Source organism: Apodemus sylvaticus, chromosome 16 (genome assembly GCF_947179515.1).
Source record: "Apodemus sylvaticus chromosome 16, mApoSyl1.1, whole genome shotgun sequence".
Lineage (NCBI taxonomy): Eukaryota > Metazoa > Chordata > Mammalia > Rodentia > Muridae > Apodemus > Apodemus sylvaticus.
This window is the reverse complement of record NC_067487.1, coordinates 40,975,399-40,988,747: the sequence shown is the minus strand read 5'-3', so window position 1 is coordinate 40,988,747 and position 13,349 is coordinate 40,975,399. Positions and strand designations below refer to the sequence as shown.

The window sequence follows — 13,349 nt, the reverse complement described above, 5'->3', positions numbered from 1 at the left end:
TCTGTCTTTGTTTCGTGTGTGCTCCAACTACAAATTAATGATTCTTCCCAAAATTTGGCTGTAGATGTAATACCAAAGTGTTGCTGATAAATGACTTGAAATTAGATGATAAGGCACTTTTTAATTCTCATAGGACAAAAGAAAAACCTTTCCCCAAACCAGTTCAACATTTCACTAAATTTCCAAAATACAAATTTCTGATGCAATTCCGTTCCTCTGACTAGATGAATTAAATAGGTCTTCCTTAAAATGTCTTTGCTTAAAACATTTGGGTGAACCTCAGTTCAAATTATTTAAACAGGGCATCTAGTATTTTCCTTGTGTGAAGTACTAGTAATGGTCTTTCATGAAGGCCATTAATTTTTTCACCCTAAATATGAATACAAGTAATGGGATTTTTTTTTTCAGAATATTTTGAGAGTATCATGCCCTCGGCTTTTCGGAGTTTCACCATCCCAATCCAAACTGATTTCACCATGATAAAACACCTTTATTTAAACCAAAGAACAGAGGGAAGAAGTCAGAGAATGCAAATGGGTCAAATACAACTCAAACTGAACTCAATCTACCCTAACAGTCACCTGCTTTTCAATGTGTCCCCGGAAGAATGACGTGGACAAGGAAAGACCTTAACATAAAGCCAAATTTCTATCTATAGGGAAAATTCATGACCCAAAAAAGGAAGTAAGTACAATTGTATGAGAATAAAGCCATATCTTGGCACATCTGAATTTGTGAACTGTGAGGGGAAAAAATTCTTCAGCAAAAAGCTAGATTGGAATAGTGGATCCAGGAAACTATATAGGTCAAGCCAAGCCAATAGGTGTCACAAGGAGGCTCAAACAGCATGAAACCCAGAAGGGTGGATGGACTGGTCTTAAGGATGAAGTGTTCTCAGGGTTCAGGTTTCTTGTGTATGATGCAATGTCTCACTAAATTTCCAGCTGGGGGAAGTGTGGTGGATCAGTGAATGAAGGTACACACTGCCAAGACTGACATCTTGAATTCAATCCTGTGAAGAGAAGCACCTCCTGTAAGTTGTTATAACCTCCATACACATGGACACACATACACATACACACATACACTAAATGTTCAAACCAATAAGAAAATGGTTTCCTACATTTCATTAGAATTTGGTTTTGCTTTTGCTCTTTTTTTTTTTTCTCTCTCAAGCCAGGGTCTCACTCTGTACATAGCCCTGGCTATCCCAGAACTCATTTCTTAGGTCAGACTGGGCTCGAACTCAGAGATGCTCCTGCTCCTGCTTCTCAAGTACTGGAATTAAAAACATGTACCACCGCATCCTTAAAAGTCTTATTATTTCAAAATAGTATTAGTGCCTTCATGAACAAGGTGAAAGTCAAATAATGACTCTATTACCAATAACCTTCCTCAAGTTACCAAAAAACAGTAGGCACTCTGGAAATTAATGTTTTCCCATCACCTTGAGGGTGGATGATATCTTTAGCTGAAATTTATAACTGGAGTTTAAAATATACTTTTTTAAACAGTTTTGTTAAACAGTTTAGACAGTTCTTCCTTTTCACAAATCCTATCCTTTCTTTGACTTGGGTTGTTTTTTTGTTTTGTTTTGTTTTGTTTTGTTTTGTTTTGTTTTGTTTTTTCTGGACGTCATCATGTAAATGGACTTTACTATCAGCCTGACCTGGATTGAAGTCCTGTGGTCATTTTTTGTGATAGGATGCACTTAAACCCAAAAGATGGAAAAGACGCCAGCCAGTACAAAGTTGCCACTAACCAGAAGCTATTCTTCTGGCTATCTATTTGATGAGAAGACAAGCGGAGACTTTCTATCCAGAATGAAAAAGAAAAACAAGAGGATCCACCAGAAAATGGGTCCTGAACAGAAGCGAAGGTGAGAGAGAGGTAAAGGTGACTATCCTCATGTTTTGGTTTCCTTTCTGGTGCTGAGATAAAACACTCTGACCAAAAGAAGCTTAGAGGAGGAAAGGTTTATTTGGCTGATACTTCTAGGTCACTGTCCATTACTGAGAGAATCTTGGGCAAACACTTAAGGTAGGAACCTGGAGACAGCGGCCGTGAAGGAGCTTATCAGCTGGTTGGCTAACTCATTCACAGGACCATGCTTAGCAAGCATGGTCTTCTACAACCCAGTCCCACCTGCGTATGGGAGTGGGCCGTCCCTCCATCATCAATTAATAATCAAGACAACCTCTCCCAGCCAGGCTCACAGGCTGATCTGATCTAGGTGATTCCTCAAGTGAAGTTTTCCTCTCAGATGATGTAACACTGTGTCAAGCTACAATTAAAGCTAAGACAACCTTTTTTTCCTCCTTGCATGATTTTAGAAACACACGCTTATATTTATATAAACTTAGATATAAATACTCTCGTGCTTACTTTATCAAGAGGTGGGATTCCAGATGTGAGAAAACAGCCAGAAGTGATTCATTATGTAGAAAGCAGGCTAGTCCACCGCTGCCACCCTTTGCTTCAGAACCCAGCTTCTCCGGCCTTTCATTGCACTGAGGACCTGTGGATTTCCAGGAAATTCTCTAGGCTTTCAGCACCGGGTTGGAACCCCTGAGTCACCCAGATTCATGGACTGAGCAGCCGTCGAGTTTTCAGCCTCTGACACACAGCCAGCCATTTTGCACTCCACAGTCAGAGAGATGTACAGCCCATTTCAAATATATATTCATTCTACCAGCTTCTAAATAGCTCTGACTATCACACCATGTTAATTTACCTACCTCTGTCATAACCATCTCATTCAAGACCTCTCATATCTATTTTCATCAACCACTCTCTTAGTTGGGTTTCATTGCTGTGAAGAGACACCATGACCAAGGCAACTCTTACAAAAGCAAGCATTTAATTGGAACTGGCTTACAGTTCCAGATGCTTGGTCTCAGCAGGAAGCACGGCGGCATCCAGGCAGACATGGTGCTGGAGGAGCAGAGAGTTCTACACCTTGATCCAAAGGCAGCCAGGAGAGGACTCTGTTTTCTACCCTGAATCTTTTCCACCCTCAGTAGAGCTTAAGCAGAAAACCTCAAAGTGCAACTACACAGTGACCCACTTCCTCCAACAAGGCCACACCTCTTAATAGCACCACTTCCCATGGGCCAAGCATATTCAAACCACCAAAACCACCTTATATTTAAAAGCTTCAAATATTAGCTATTTCAATTCCTGTCTCATACATTACTGTGTTGCCAGTATAAATATCTAAACTGGTTTAAAGAGTGAGGGGGAAAAAATGGGTCTTTGGCTCAAGGCAGGATTTCTAAAAGATAAAGTTTAAGAACAAGAATTTTGAGTGCTTTGACATTCACTTAAGACCGTTTTTTTTCTTTTTTTCTTTTTTTTTTTTTTTTTTTTCTGCTTTGTTGATCCAATACTTTTAAAAGCTTTGCTTGGGAAAGTTTTGTTTTCTCTTTGTCAATTAGCTGATTCTTCTTTTGAGAATATAATGATCATCTAGATTGTGCAAGCTGCTCCTACTGGAATGGAGGACTTGCGTTTGGGATTACTGTGTGTGGAGGGGATACATGTGTTTCTGACCAGGGCTTATATTCTGACCCAATATTTCCTGGCAAGGCTCGCAAAGCTTACCAGAGCTATAAACTAGATATTGGAACTACCCTCCTTAGCTATACTAAAGAGCTATCCAGCTTCCCAACTTTTAAAGTGCTTCAATTCATACAGCCTATGCCTTGGGGAACTACAAAACTTGCCTCTAAGTTAGACGAACATATGAGTTATGAGTTATTAATTACAGAATAAAGCTCTGGGATCAGAGAAACCAAACAAAACCCTAAAGCTAACTGATAGATAATATATTCCACATTTGTGCTGGATGAGAGAATACACTGGAATATAAAATGTAGGATCATGACTTGGGTGGAATAAGAAAAGTTAAAACTGGGCTGGAGATGGCTCAGCAGTTAAGAGCACTGACTGCTCTTCCGAAGGTCCTGAGTTCAAATCCCAGAAACCACATGGTGGCTCTGTAATGAAATCTGACACCCTCTTCTGGTACATCTGAAGACAGCTATAGTGTGTGTGTGTGTGTGTGTGTGTGTGTGTGTGTGTGTGTGTTTATTACAATAAATAAATCTTTAAAAAAGTTAAGACTCATTTTCTAGACACTATCAAATACTTACTGATATTGTCTGGCTTGGTGAAGCTCTGACACCTGCTGCATGAAGGAACAAGAGCTACCTGCCCTATTTCAATGCCTAGAAGAAAAAAATCTATGGAAGATAAAGAATATCTGTATGTAGGAGCTGTGTAGGTATGCAGAGACATAAATGTGTGTGTGTGTGTGTGTGTGTGTGTGTGTGTGTGTAAAACAGATCAATGGTAGCATTTCAGTTATTTGGAGAGTAAAACAGATTGTAAGACACAGTGTCCAATATATCATATGTACATGTGTACACACACACACACACACACACACACACATCAGTGCCACTGTGGCTTGGATGTGATTTATCTTGAAAGGTTCCATTTCAAGGTCCACTGAGCCCCTTCAGGATAGATACCCTGTGAAGGTAATTAAGTCCACTCTAAGGGAAAGATTACTGCTGTTCTAGGAAGTGCATCAAGTCTCCTAAGCTTAGATTCATTTACTCAAGAATTGACTTCTCGCCGTTTGCTGGCTTCTGACCTCCTATTGGGCTCTGTGTGCATAAGGCTAGTCCTTGTGCTTCTGTGCTATTAGATATTAGGGCAAATGGTTCCAACTTTCTGGCTACCAGTATTGAGCCAAGTAACTTTAGGTTTTTTTTTTATAAAAGTAATTCATTCCTAAGGATTTAAAGTTCAACTACACAATGACACAGATCTAAGGAAATTGAATATAAAAACATAAACAAAAAATATGGAATGAGTCATATCTATCAGTGTATGAATTACCAGGAATTGCAGGCACAAGCCACTACTTCTTTTAGAGGAATAACTTAATTATATACTTGAAGATCTTTAAAATAAATCTTTTAGGTATCTTGTGCAATAAAGTTAAGTAAAACCAATTAAGTCATGAGCTGGATGGCTAAGGAGCGGCATATATATATATATATATATATATATATGTGTGTGTGTGTGTGTGTGTGTGTGTGTGTGTGTGTGTATGTGTATACATATATATACACATAGATAGATTTACTGTAAACAACAAAAGTAAGTAGCCCGAGCGTGATTGTTTACTTGTTCACTTTCTGAGACTAGTTTTTACATATCCCAGAATGTTCCGGCACTTGCGATCCTACTGCACAGTCTCCTAATTGCTGCCCAAGTGCACAGCCTGATCCTATTTTTTGGGCACTTGTTTCTTCCATGAGAAGGCTCTAGAAAGCCAACTAACAACAGAACCCAGTCTTAGGGCTCAGGGACTGTCTTTAGGATGAATGCCAGATGCTATCTTCAGGATTGACTCCAAGAACTATGCCCCCCTTTTCCCTTTCTACAACTAAAGGGGCTTTGCTCAAAGAAAATCAGGCCTAGTGTCTTCTTCACCCCAGAGACTTACCCCTCCCTTCTGGAAATCCACAGCCAGTGATAACACAGAGGCAGCTCCAGGTGTGTGTACCGTGAGTCAGTTGCACTTGGCCTGGTTCCCGTGAACTTTGAAGGAGTCTTGAGTTATGCACTTAGCAAAGCCCTTTCTTCTGCCTTTGATAGCCCCCTTGGGGAAAGCAGGTGCACTAACCATTGTAGCTTGCTGAATAGCAAATGATCACTGCTGAATTACAGTTTCTCATTTGCCCTGGCTTTGGAAAAACAAAAGCCTCAGCCTTCAATTTGACAAATGCTTTTTTCCCCCTTCATATAAATAGTACCATTAGCTAAAATTGCCATGCTTTAGATATTGTAATTAGTATTTAAACCACCAAGAAAGACATCAGGTTTGAGAAGACTGAGGTTTCTCAGTCTTGGCACTATTGATATTTAGGGACTAGATCATACTGTGTACTATATGGTGGGGGAACTGGTCCTGTGCATTTACAATGATCATTTAGCAGTATCCCCTGACTGTCATCCATTGGATGCCAGTAGGATCTTCCAGTTCTAATAACCAAAAATGACTCTAGATACCACTGAAAGGCATCTGGGGAAAGAAGCAAAATCCCCCTCAATTATTTAGATAAATTTGGAACTACTTTTCAAAACTTAACTTGCTACTTTTTAGAAACACCTACCACTGCTTTAAGAGGAAGAAAGGTATACGAAGAAAGATATTGTTTAATTTATTCTAACAGAACTTTTATGATAAATTTGAAGTTATTAGTGACCTCAGATCTATGAGTAAATTGCATTTATTTCTTAGATATTTAAAAGAAATCTTTGCTGCTTTAGCATCTTCCCTCTTCCCTCTCCCTCCTCCCCTACCTCTTCCCTCTCCCTCCTTCCCCTCCCTCCTTCACCCATCCTTTATCTCAGGCACAACAAAACAGAACTTGCTCATAGAACCAACCAATATTGGGCCGTATAAACTTGATAAAGATGAGCAAATATTTCACTGATAGTCTTCAGATTTAGAGACAGCTTTGTATGAGTCAACAGATTTTCTTTTTGTTTTGCTTTTCGGTACTGGGGATTGGACTCAAGCCCAAGGCAAGTCCCAAGCCTTGTATGGATTAATAGAACTGCTTTGGGAGACTTGGTACCAAAGGGACCAAGTGCACCGAGAGACAGAATCCTAAGAATGTGCCACATTCATCTCTACTTAGGAGCTTTTGCTATAAAGGTAAAGTCAAAAAGAAAATCTAAACTTCTGTGAAAGATGTTCCTTTTCATTGTTCATTGAAGATATGGCTAAAAGTACTGTTACCATGTTTAAGTATCATCAAATTATGTATGAGCTCACAAATCACAATGGTTTTAAGCAATTCCGTCTTCTAAACAATGAAGAGAGACTAACTACCTGCTAGAAAGTAGTAGGTCTTCCACCAATGTTAATGGGTAGAACCATTTAATTTTAGCTCTTTGTCATCAGAGAAAAGTTTATATCACTTTGAGAACATGATGAACTCATTTATTATTCAAACGGTTGCATTCCATTCAAGGGCACTTAATATAGTCCATTCAAGAGCACTTAATTGATTAAAATTAAAGAGACCAATTGGCAAGGGAACTTTCAAAAATACAACTTATTATTTTCAAGTTATCACTTAAACTATCTAGACCTTCCACATATTAAAATAGAAGTGAGAAAATAGATCTTTGGAATATAGTGAAAGCTGATAACCTGACACAGATTTGGCATGATCAATCCACACTATGGCTAAAATGCAAGAGTTCAGGAGTTGACAAAAGCTTCAAATTAGTCACATTTGATGAAAAAAAAAACACACACACACACACTAAATGCAGATGCCTGTGATGATCATACTGTGTACTATTTAAAAGACCAAAGCACATCCTGAAATCTCGAACATGTTCAACTTCTGAACTTATTTCTAGCTACTGAAAGGAAATTAAAAAATCCAGTAGGGTTGCATCTAAAGTGAGGCTCCTCTTTCACTGCTGACAAAAATACTCTTGCTTTTTGGCAATGGCGATGATAAACAGGTAGACGATGAGAATTTCCAATGCTTTTTGAGAATCAAGGGTTGTTGATGTTGAAAATCCCCGTTGTTTTGTGAGGCTTCTTCAGACTTGAGAGCTTTGCCTCATTTCTCCATTCCTGCAACTGAAGGTGCCGGCTTGATCACTTCTGATAGGATTCTCGAACTTTGGCCTGCAGAGCATCACATGTCTTCTTGGCATCCCCCAGAAGCATGGCTGTGTTAGGTTTGTAGAAGATTGGATTGTCCACGGCAGCGTAGCCAACACCAAGGGATCTCTTCATGACAATGACCTAAGACCCAAAGATTGAAGAAATTATATCCAATAGGACCAGTTAGGCTCAAAACAGTACCTTTTCCTGGTTCTGTTGTTGTTTTAATTTGTACATTACTTTTTGACTTTTATTTATTTAATATATGAAATTATAAATGCACAGTCACCAGGCACAGGTGACATATCAATACATGTGAGTATTAGTCGGTACTTAGATCAGGTAAAACATGTCTCCCTCCTCTGACGTCCATCACGGATTTATGGTGGTGAGAGTCAAACTGCTTCATTCCAGCTTTGTGAAATACACAGGACATTGCCCATAGAAGCCAGCTGTGCAAGACCACCCAGGACTTCCTCCTCAAGTGTGAACAAGGCCATTGTAATTATTCAATTATTATTATACAGAGATTTTAAAATACACATGATGCATTTTTAAATGTACATTTCCTTTATATTAATGAGCATTTTTACTCATACTCTTATGCCCATTAGAGGGAAGTTTGGGTTAAAAGTTTACCTTTGAGCAGTAAGACCGCAGTGGCTTTTCATCCTTGTGCTTTTTTTCTACAAAGTCTGAGAATAACATTGTCTCATCGGAAAGATAACGCGGTGAGCTCATCTGCTTTTCTATGAATTCGCTAAAGAAAACAAACTTAGTGCATAACCTCCCACTTGGAAATTACACCTGAGTGGGGGAAATGGTACAACTCTTGTCTATCACTTCAGAGTAAACTAAATCAGAAAGTTCTAAGACAAAGGCATGTCAGGAAACAAAACAGCTTCCTTCAAGAAGAGAACTAAAAAGTAACAAGATGTATGGGCCAAGGACAATGATGGGATTCATTGTCCTAGAAACACTGTAGTAACATAGACAATCCCGCTGACATTTATTACTGATTTTGTTATCCTGAAAATGTCAGGTTGGTTCTTAAGAAATTGAAAGCCTCAGGGCAGTAGTGGCACATGTCTTTAGTCCCAGCACTTGGGAGGCAGAGGCAGGTGGATTTCTGAGTTCGAGGCCAGCCTGGTCTACAGAGTGAGTTCCAGGACAGCCAGGGCTACACAGAGAAACCCTGTCTCGAGAAGAGAGAGAGAGAGAGAAAGAAAGAGAGAGAGAGAGAGAGAGAGAGAGAGAGAGAGAGAGAGAGAGAGAGAAATTGAAAGCCTCTGTACGGTCTTCTAGAACATATGATCTATTCAAAATGGAAGCATTGGATGTATGTCCGTGCCTTATATGACATTAGCACAATAATGCAACTCTGATGACTCTCAAATATTGACTACTAATATGATAATAGTCTTATATACATGCACAAGGACATTTTGCTCATCTCAAACAGTACATTTTAAACTCGAATTTACAATAAAAGAAACAAAATTAATGGGGAACATTCATTTCGTTACTAGAATCCTTTTTAAGTTATATTTTATTTTATTTTATTTCATTTCATTTTATTTTATTTTCATTGTGTGTACAGGGAAGTGTGGGCACCTGCAGATTTCACAGCTGGAAGGTATTGGAAATCTAGGTGCTGAAGTTACACGTGGTGGTGATCACCCAGTGTGGGTGCTGGGGACTGAACTCTGGTCCTCTGCAAGATCGGTACGCACTCTTAACCATGAAGCATCCCTCCAGTGCCAACATTGCCATAATCCTTACAGCGTGTACATGGTCAGGAGCAATAAAGACACCTTCTGGATCAGAGGACTATTTAGAAGTTTTTGAATTCTCCAGAATTTAGCATCTAGCTTTCTGTGGGAGCCACATGCAAGAGTCACACTTCCTTTCTTGTGCCATGCTATTGTTTGGATTTTTAAATCACCTCTCTGTTAGACAGTCCATAACAACATACAAATACCCCATAAAAAACAAATTGAAAAAAAAAATGTGCTCGTCTTGGTCTACGAAGGCGATGATACTGACTCACTGTCCCAGAGGGAAGCCATCTGCTTCACGGGACTCAACCTGGAACTCGGCCAGACACACTCCAGTTGCTTACGGCCCTTTATTCAGCTGTGGTTACAGATTTTGTTAATCCAGCCACATAATCTCATCTGGTTCTGCTCATGACGCGGCGTTCACTCGGGGTCTACAGTGTCAGGGAACAGAAGGAAGCAGGACACAGGGACCGGTCCCTAAGCTATGCCTGTCCTCCTGAGCCTCCGAAAAGGCATCGCCCGTTCTCATTAAGTGACCAAAGAAAGTTCCGCGTGTAGACATTTCAAGTGACCATGAGAACGAACGGAAAGTCTAAATGTGTACCTGTTTGGACTTCCAGACCTCAAGGACTGGCATGCCTGCAATTATAGAATTGGGGTCTTCTTGAGCCGCTGAATTCACAGTGTCATTAGCTCCAATGACAAGAACCAAGTCAGTGTCTATATTTGAAAACAGAGGGGGAGGGACAGAAAAAAATAAATCACAACAGGTCACTCGCACTTCTTTTTAGGCAAATTATACGGATTTTTTTTTTAACAATAATAAGACTGAATTCTTATAAGAGGCTAACTTGTGCCAAATACTACATACAGCTCTACCAGAAAATGCCACAGAACTAGAGTCCAGCAGGGTGACCTGCACCGGGCTTCCCCATCCTGCTAAATCCTGCTTTGGGATGTTTATCCCCCCAGTGGATCTACCTAATCTGACTTTATAATTCTTTTATTATCCCCAAATTGTCTTGCTAGTCACATGATTTTATAAGATCTGAATCCATTTTCAACTCTCAAAAATGACCAATTAAGATGCAATCTAATGTCAAAAAAACAATGTCTAAAAGTCTGTACTGTATTAAAGCTGTGTCCATAATTCCTGGAACCGGCTGGTTTTACACATAATTTAATGACAGTTAACTTTAAAAAGGAGCGTAAAATTAAAATGGCCTAAATTCCCTCTTTAAGCACTATAATTTAAATTACCTAAGGATGTTGCCAAAAATGCCATGTGCATCTAGACATACACACAATTTCGTTGTTGCTATTTTTTTTTCCCTAATAAACAGTGTTTTCTTTTTAAGTTTACAGTGGATACTTGCCAGAGGGAACGGGTCTAATTTTAACAAACATGATCTTGGGCCAAACGTCATTACCATTCCACATCTACACAATGACAGCTATAAAGTACAGCGCCTTATCTTATGAAGTCCTAGGACTTATAGAGGAAGGGGGAGGGAGAAAGGGAGGCAGGGAAGAAGAGAAGGAAGGGGGAGGAGAGCGAGAAACAGAAAAGGAGCACGCGAGCTACTTCGCTGACCATAACTAAGTACAACAGAAAAGCAGTAAAATTTCAGACACCAAGAACTCATCCACAGAAGCCATTCTGTAGAGGACACTGTGGTAAGCATGTGGTTCAAGGCTACAAGCTACTGAGAGTGGAGATCTGGATTCGAAAGCCAGATCAGCTCGGGTTTCAGATTCACCTATGCACTACGTCCTGGGGTCCTCCCAGAAGAATGAAATTTCGCTGTGCTTCTGAGGACTGCTGTGACTCACGGAGAGATACCCTCCACTTATTTATATTCATTGTGAATGCACATTTATCATCGTCACATCACTCTTTATCAAACCTGGAAGTCTTCACTAATCCCACGGTCATACTCTAAATACAGCAGCACCACTGGGCACACAGTATTTAAAGGTGTGCCATCACCCCTGCCGCTCACCTGGGAAATCGCTGTTGATCTCATCCATCTCCAGCACGATATCATAGGGCACCCCCGCCTCGGCCAGGAGCACATTAAGCTGGCCCGGCATCCGGCCCGCCACTGGGTGGATTCCAAACCTGGACAGGAGACAAATGAGCAGCTGGCTTTACTTGAGAGGCCAAGTGTACAGAGGGTCCAGTGTCCCCTCCAGAGCTGCACGCCTTGTTCTTGGCACCTCTGCTTTCTCCTAGCTCTATCTGATCTCTGCAAGCAGAAGGGGAATTCAGCAAGATATACGGCCATTCTACAAATGCTGAAGTTGGAAAATCAGACTTATAAGCTATAACTTCCTTCATAAAAAGAACACTGTAACTTTGAAATCTTATTCTTCCAACTATGTCTTAGGTGCCACAAACTTTCGATAGTATTAATTAAATAATATTCCCTCGCATTTCAAGGTGTTACCGTTTCTCATGATATTTTCTAATAAGTCCTAATCTCTTTAAAATGTTAAGTAAGACTGGAATTGTTTCCAGTTTAAAAGTTAACATCATTCCAACAAACGTTGCCTTAATGCTCAATTGCAGCTCCTGTAATAAAAGGTGGAGAAAAAATACTATACACCTGGTGTTGAAGATTCACAATTTTCAGAGATTGATACAAAACATCACAAAAGAAAAGTGATAGTAACACGTGTTTAGAAGACATAGCACCCAGAGCTCTATAATAAAAGCAAGAAGACTGAAGCAGCGATCGGTTTTTCCCATCAGACACACTGCCCTTTATATATTAATCCTATTTCTTGGCCACCATATTTATCTTTCAATACCAGACACCACGCCTACCACATGGGAAGGGTTCACAGAAAGTGAATGGATGAATTCAGAGAAGAAACGTCATTTGCAGAATCTCTTGTGAGTATTCAACCAACCTCAGCTTTAACAGGATTGAGGGAGGATAGAAAGACAGGGAAGAGGCCCTGAGAAGGAAAAGCCATTTCAAAGTTTGGCTAGAGCTTCTCACCAGCTTGGAGTTGGGAATTCCAGCACAACTAACATTTGCTGTGAAGGTTGCCTGTGTAGAAACAATATTCCTTTTATACACAGATATTTCTCACCATAATGCTAAAATGGCAATGAATTATCCTTAAGACCTAAGCATATATTTCTTCTTACAGTAGAAATGAATACAAAGGCACAGAGAGCTGAACAACACAGCTTTGGACCATTCAGCCTTACATGGGATGTCTATATCACAACCCTCCCCTCAGGGATCAGAGATACATGTGGAAGACAGGGAGGAAAGATTGTAAGAGCCAGACATAATGACTTCACAGAAAGAGCATTTTCCAGGCCCAACAGGACAGGTTGCACATAACAGGTGCACATACAAACTCAGAGACTTTTGACATAAAAGAATGGTGTATGTTCAAGCCAGAAAAGAAATCTCAGCACAGAGGAGGGGAAGTGGGTACAGAATCACAACCCTAGCTATTTGCAATTGATAGCTCTTTGGAGAGAGAAGTCAGTCTTCCTTAAAGAAATGGCATTGAGTCTATCAACCATACTCCAGGGCAGGCATCATGCTCAGGAGGAATTGGCCAACACAAACCAAACCCGGCAAGATTCTTTAGTAGTTTTTGTTGTTTTTGTGTTTTGGGTTTGCTTGTTTGTTTGCTTGTTTGTTTGTTTTTGAAGAGATAGAAGGAGCATGAAGTTGGGTGGGGAGATAGGTGGGAGAAGATGTTGGAGAAGGGGAAAGAATATCATTTATATATTGTATGAAATTCTCAACAAATAAGATAAAGCATTGGGAGGAGACTTATGCATATGGCCTTACTATTTTCCCAGCCACAAATGTACATTTTTTTAA

At 40.0% G+C, this 13,349-nt stretch overlaps 1 protein-coding gene and 1 long non-coding RNA gene across 4 annotated transcripts in view; both read right to left on the bottom strand.

Annotated features, from left to right (window-relative positions):
• Nucleotides 1-469: 469 nt before the first annotated feature.
• LOC127666997 (uncharacterized) lies at nt 470-4,943 on the bottom strand. Its single transcript, XR_007973763.1, has 2 exons — nt 2,386-4,943; nt 470-1,012 (listed from the first exon to the last, which is right to left on the bottom strand). It is a non-coding gene; the product is annotated as an uncharacterized LOC127666997 (long non-coding RNA).
• A 2,389-nt stretch (nt 4,944-7,332) lies between these two features.
• The window catches only part of Nnt (nicotinamide nucleotide transhydrogenase), a 92,639-nt gene continuing 86,622 nt past the window's right edge, over nt 7,333-13,349 (bottom strand). For all 3 annotated transcript variants that reach the window (XM_052159567.1, XM_052159565.1, XM_052159564.1), the window contains exons 20-22: nt 11,496-11,614; nt 10,097-10,212; nt 7,333-7,852 (exon numbers count right to left, since the gene is read on the bottom strand). In XM_052159567.1, the coding sequence (XP_052015527.1) occupies nt 7,703-7,852; nt 10,097-10,212; nt 11,496-11,614 (385 nt within the window). In that variant the 3' untranslated portion in view covers nt 7,333-7,702. The remainder of the gene's footprint in view (nt 7,853-10,096; nt 10,213-11,495; nt 11,615-13,349) is intronic.